Genomic DNA, 6,628 nt, shown 5'->3' on the forward strand with positions numbered 1-6,628 from the left:
GTTATAATATTGAGAGACAAAAGAGATCCAGATTGAAAAATATTTTAAGAACCCAATGAATGAGCAAACCCTAACTATAGATAGAAAGAATTTGAGAACAACATAGAATGAAACACAAAATCTGTAACGGTCCAAAATAAGTAAAAAAGATCTCCTCGACAATGAAAATAGTTAAAATACCCTAATAAAAATACATATCTGATTCAAACAAATGGAACTCAAACAATATATCCACAAAAACCTACAATGATATACGACGATCTACAATAATATAAAGTGAAGAAAAGAATTTCGACTAGTGAAAAAACAATTTAAGAAACTCTAATCAATAAACATACTCTGATTAATAAAATCTCATACAAATAAGAACGTGACTCTAGATCTATGATAAAATGATTAAGTAAACAAGAGAAACAAAATATTCTTTTCATATTTTTCAAGAACTATACGAGTAGATTTCGGGTGTGTTCGGTAAAACTAACTGGTAGTGGGTAACATTTGATTTTGGAGCGTTTTGTTGAAAGCTACTTCATGTAGCTTTTGATTTTGGAGCATTTTGTTTAAGCTAAAAGCTAAACGTTCCTGTCGCCGAACGAGACTTTCTCATTTTTACTAGCGTTTTCTTAAAATCTAGAAGTCAGAAGCTCCCAAACGATGCGTGCCGAACACACTCTTCGTTAATAAAAGGAACTATAAAAGGCAAATAAATGAACATAAAACATTAAGGATGATCACAACTTCAACATGAGTTCAATCGATTTTATAATAACTTGATTTAAGCTTAAGATATGAACGAGAACTTGCACAACTTAAACACATATTTCAATATAAACTTATCTACTAAAAATTGAAATGAATTTTGATTGAATTACTATTCCTTACAAATCAACTACATATTATAATCTTGATAGGTTTGTTTGTTTGTTTGTTTTTTTTTTTTTTTTTTGACTTTAAAAGTGTTCGGGTGCACCAACAAGTGGTTTCTCTCTTTAGATTACATTCAAACCATTATCCTTTGATTTTTAAGGACTTGTCTACTTGGTATGGCTTAACACCTTATTGTTGTTCAACTCATGGATTCAATTGGATGATTTTACATAGGAGAGTAAGAAGGGGTGGAATTTGATTATTTGAATTATCATTGCAATGATATGATAAATTCGATGAATCCTAGAATCTCTAATATAAATCAAAAACTAAAAATTATGTCAAAATATATATCTCTGCTATACATTTTTTGTTATCTTATGAGTTTGGTGCGTTTTTTTTCCTAAAATAGCCATAGTTCTTTCATTTATTCAATTGTTTCTCTAACTCATCACTCTCCATCGCTTCCTTCAGTTGTTTCTATCACCACGCAACATTTTTTCCCTATCTCTTCTCTTCTTCCTCTAACTCACATCTCCCTTGCAGAATTTATATATTCATCTCTCTCCCTCCATTCTTGAAAAACTATTGAGGTTTCATCTCTCTCTCTCTCTCTCTCTCTCTCTCTCTCTCTCATTAAACAACTATGTTTCTATATATAGATCTAAATCAAAAGGGTTTTTAAAAATATAGGTAAAAGATGGCTCTAGAAGAAGGTGACATCTTCGAGGGGTTCAAGAACATGTCACAAGCTGGTGATGACGGAGGAAATGATTTGACGAAAGGACTATGGACTCCCAAGGAGGATGCACTACTGGTAAAATATGTAACGGAAAATGGTGAAAGGAGATGGAATGATGTTTCGAGAAAGTTTGGATTAATGAGATGTGGGAACAGTTGTAGGCTTCGATGGTTTAACCATTTAAGGTCTAATCTCAAGAAAGAAGATTTTACTCCTGAAGAAGAAAACACGATCTTAAAGCTTCATGCAAAATATGGCAACAGATGGTCACATCTTGCTCGTCATGTACATTTCTCTCCCTTTTTCTCTCTTTGACAAGAACAATAGCCACAATAGAAAGCTTCCTTATGATTTTAGGCTAATATTTGAAATAATTCCATTAGCTGCGAAAATTGAATGTCTCCATCGCAATGTCACCGCATGCTTACAAGCGTTGTTAATTTTTTTCTTGTTATGCACAAATTAATAATTAACAGCCATGTGACCGATTTTTTTTTTTTTTAAACGGCAAATCTATACTACTCCTAAACTACACCTTAAATCCACTTATGTGCACGACGGGACTTGAACCCTCAACCTCAAGGAATGAAGGCAACACCATTAATCAACTGTTTTCTCATATCAATAGCCCATGAATTTTTTTTATTATTTAAAACAATAGTATAAAATAATACATTTTTTCTTTATTAAGAATGTTATTATTTAAAGTTAAATATATATTGCATATTTAAGTAATTTTGCCAACTTCAAGGTCTTGTTTCGTATTCTATATATAGCCAAAATTTGTCAAAATTAGTCAAAGAATAAAAGAGAAAAGTTTCATGTTTTTTATGTGACTTGGCTCATTTTTAGAAAATTGTAGATTTTCTATTATATCAGATTATTTTAATAACGTATTCAGATCCAATAACAAAGAAACTTTTGGTTGGGAGATAAAAAGTTTTTTTTTCTGCATATTTTTTGTCAAACAAAAATATAAATTATTAGATAAATTAAAAACAAAATGATTCATAAAAAAAAATCCCAAAAAAATATGTCAATAATTTATTTTTCCGATGATTTTGTTGTTATGCAGAAAATTGTCATAAAAATGATTTTTCTGCTTTATTTATCGAAAAATGAATTTTTTAAAGAATTTTTTTTCTTGTGAATTATCTTACTTTTGATTCATTTAATCATTCATTTTGTTGTTTCGACAAAAAAAATATGCATATAATTTTTTTATCTTCTTACCAAAAGTTTAATTCTTATTTGATTCGGATTATATGTGTGTGTGTCTATATATATATATATATATATATATATATATATATATATATATATATATATATATATATAACCACCCACGGACTTCTAGACCAGCGATTAAGACAGATCCACGGTTCAAAAAAAGATTTGGCGATTTTTTTTTCGTCTTTTTGAAAATGTGGATGCATGCACAATCAACAGTTATATATACTGCGAATGATCTCGATCAACAGTTATATTGACTGCTGACGAGCACAATCAATAGTTATATAAACTACGTATGTGCACAATCAGCAGTTATAACAGCTGATTGTGCACATACGCAGTCAATAGCACTATTGACTATGTATGCATGCACCTTTCCAAATAAAATAAACAAAATTGTCGTTTTTTAGAGCAAAGATATTCTTTAGACGCATTATGTGGAGAAGATTGGTGTTTTGAAAAATGATTAGAGGATTAGAAATTTTCAAGTTCTCATAAATATTTTGGTTGTCACAAAAACTTGAGCGCACACATATATATATATATATATATATATATATATATATATATATATATATATATATATATATATATATAAATGTTTTATAAAATTTGGTATAGAAAATATAAGAATATATTATGATTTTTGTCATATTTATATAAATAAATTCAACGATCATTATTGTAATAAATCTTTATTTATGAATTTGTCAAATATTATGTTTGTGTCGTCGAACATTTTTTTTAAAGTATTCAAACTTTTTTTTCAAATTCTTTATCATTAGTAATGTTGGAATAAATATAAATAAAAAAAAACTTAACAAAATAAAAATATATGTGATTTTTTAGGCTAGAAGATGTCTCAAGATATTAGAAGACTCTGGTCCACATCTGCGTCAAGGAAAGAGCGCACATACATTTTTAGGTTTGCAATTTTTCAAAAAAACACACCATATGCGAGGGCGAATGTTTGTGCGTGGTCGGCGCAGACTGAAGATGCTAAGAAGATCTTCACACAAAAAACAAACACTTTAATCTTCTAGCTTTTTACAAATGATATTTTACATATTTGATTAAAAAAAATATGTGCGTGTATAATCGGTCTTTTTAACCTTTATGGAGTACACAACCTTGATTTCATGTTTCGATTTGTGAATTTTTTTTTTTTCATCGCCTTTAATTTCAGGTTTCTACCTTTCACTATACTAAGTTTTGTTAATTTATGGTTCAGCTTCCGGGGCGTACTGACAACGAGATAAAAAACTACTGGAACATTAGATTAAAAAGACTTGTTCGTGCTGGATTACCTGTTTACCCTCCTGAAATTCTACGAGAGATCCAGCATCGACGCTTTAACACTCAAAAACTAGAACGATCTCCACAAAACCAAATACAGATTTCTTCAGTGTCATTGCCACAAAACCCTGATTTCAGTTCATTCCCTTCTTCATCATCTTCCTCATTTGAAGAAAACCCTAATTTCAATTGCATACCCTCTTCACATCAAACAAATACAGCCTCTATTTCAACAATTCAGGAAAACCCTGATTCCAGTTCCATCAACTCCATGTCTTTGATCGAATTAGCAATGAGTTACCCCCTTCTAATTGCTACTTTATACCCCGCTATAAACATGTACCAGTTCAACCTTTATAGTCATAACAATGGCCGAGTCGTGTTGTCACCACCACCTTCTCAACATTTAAAACGTTCGAACTCACCTTATACACCTGTCTTTTCTGGAAGCCAGCTTGCACCATCTGACATAGATACAGTACAAATGGATGATCCTCTCTTGTCTGAAAACTTTGAAATAATAGAGATCCCTTCAATCCAATCATGCTTTGAAGCAATCACGTCAACTTTTTCTTCGACCAACGGGAGTGATCACTTCATTGTGATGTCAAATGGTGAAGACAATTACAACATGGATCCAGACTTATGCTCAGGGAGAAACAGTGGATTGCTACAAGATGTTTTGAGACAACCTGCAGCTTTATTGAGCTCCCAGTTACCCTGTAAACAATCTGAAAATGATCAACCAGCTGAGGGAAGATTAATCATGCATGATGATTCCGTTGCGGAAATGAACCACCCAAACAGCACCGATGCGAATTTAGAATCCGGGTTTGGATCAAGTGCTGATGACATGAACCTTGTGGATGACTTAAGCTCTTTCTTTTCGTCAAATGGTAAGTTTCCGAGTTCCAGTATGTACTACTTTTGTTGAATCATTAATGGCCTGTCATGTATTTGTGATCACATGATTTCTTATGTTGGTAATTTTGTTTAAGATATTGGAGTCCTATCAGAAGTTGATGTGTTTGAAATCTTAAACGAGATGAACGATTTGGTAGACTTCCCACTAAGTGGACCTCCTCAAGCACTGAATTTGAGAAGTAATGGCGCATCTACTGAACCAGCCAATGTTTCCGATGGCACCATGCCTCCAGCGACGAAAATACGAGGGGAACTTGTGTGTTGTCCGGTTCCTACCACCCCAACTGAGATCGGAGATGGTTGGGCGACAGATATGTTCTCTCTTATTGAAAACAACCCAGCCGATACAGACCAAGAGTATGCTCAAGAACTTATGGGTTCTCAGATGGCAATCACCCTAATTGAGCAAGAACGTGACTGGGCTCTAGGCTATATGCCTAGCTTTTGCTAAAAATATAGTAGATAAACATCAGGCTTGATAAATATGGCATATATATTAGGGTTTAAATGGTCTATGTTTTGTTTATATCGCTTAATTGTAATTATGTCATATGAGGATTCTAGATTGCTCTCCTATCTGATTTCCTAAGACATTTACATTAGTAGGATTATGATTTGTGATATGGTGAGTTTGTGTCATGTGGTTATAAACACATTTCAAACAAAAACAATAACTGGAATCGTTATCTTATTTATGAAGAACCAATTAATCGAAAAATACAAATAAAACTCAAAACTTCTTACAAAATTACTCAAACAACTTCACTTAACATACCTATTAATCGAATATATCTTTTTTAACAGCAAAAGATAAATATATAAAACTGCTAGCAAGACGCTATGAGTTACAAAACATCCATGCAAACACTATTAGGATCAACGCACCTTTTTATCCAATCGATACTAGAACCACTCTTAGTTCTCGTTTTTAACCAATGGAATGCCACCCTTTTGATGTCACTAGCCAAGTCTTTAGAACTTATACTCTTGTTAATTAGTGAATGCACTCTAATTGTGATAATGCCACACGATCCAAGCTAGAGCAAAGAGCACAACCTCGACACCCCCTTTGAACTTTATGATTAGCTCTCGAACCTGCAACAACCATCAGACCAATAGATCCCACCATGACTGGGATATCCCTCCACCAAAGAGAAAATGAGCTTTAATCTATTTTACAGAAGTACAATCCAAAAAAAAAAGATGAAACTCACTTTCATTGCAATTGTGATAGAATAGGCAAAGAGAAGTAGAAACAAAACACACTATAAAACAAGAATTATTCTTACATGAATTATTATAGGTATGATCAACATAGTAAAGACTGTCGACCTGACCACATAGTCATACTATCCTTTTTTACTATTAATTCTAAAAACACACTTAGTTTAATCAATTATCACATATAAAACCTACTATCTTTGGCCACCTCATGAACGGACAATTAATTTACATCAAAATCAGGAACAACTAGATAGAGTGATAGCATCAGAAAATTTCAAATTTCCTACATTCTTTATTTTTGAAATATCCATTTGGATGATCAATTCTAAGATTTAGGTTAGA

The 6,628-nt window shown here is 32.1% G+C and overlaps 1 protein-coding gene across 1 annotated transcript; it reads left to right on the forward strand.

The window, feature by feature from the left end:
• Positions 1 to 1,567: 1,567 nt before the first annotated feature.
• Positions 1,568 to 5,513, forward strand: LOC145113370 (uncharacterized). Its single transcript, XM_079049473.1, has 3 exons — positions 1,568 to 1,894; positions 4,074 to 5,034; positions 5,137 to 5,513. The coding sequence occupies exons 1-3, from the start codon at positions 1,568 to 1,570 to the stop codon at positions 5,511 to 5,513; spliced, it is 1,665 nt and encodes a 554-aa protein (XP_078905599.1).
• The last annotated feature ends 1,115 nt before the right edge of the window (positions 5,514 to 6,628 follow it).

This window comes from Lactuca virosa, chromosome 5 (assembly GCF_052849685.1).
Source record: "Lactuca virosa cultivar CGN04683 chromosome 5, Lactuca_virosa_CGN04683_v6, whole genome shotgun sequence".
NCBI lineage: Eukaryota > Viridiplantae > Streptophyta > Magnoliopsida > Asterales > Asteraceae > Lactuca > Lactuca virosa.

Coding starts and splice junctions, on each gene's coding strand:
- LOC145113370 (XM_079049473.1), top strand. CDS start 1,568: ATGGCTCTAGAAGAAGGTGACATCTTCGAGGGGTTCAAGAACATGTCA. Junction 1,895..4,073: donor GGTCACATCTTGCTCGTCAT/GTACATTTCTCT, acceptor TTTATGGTTCAG/CTTCCGGGGCGTACTGACAA. Junction 5,035..5,136: donor CTCTTTCTTTTCGTCAAATG/GTAAGTTTCCGA, acceptor ATTTTGTTTAAG/ATATTGGAGTCCTATCAGAA.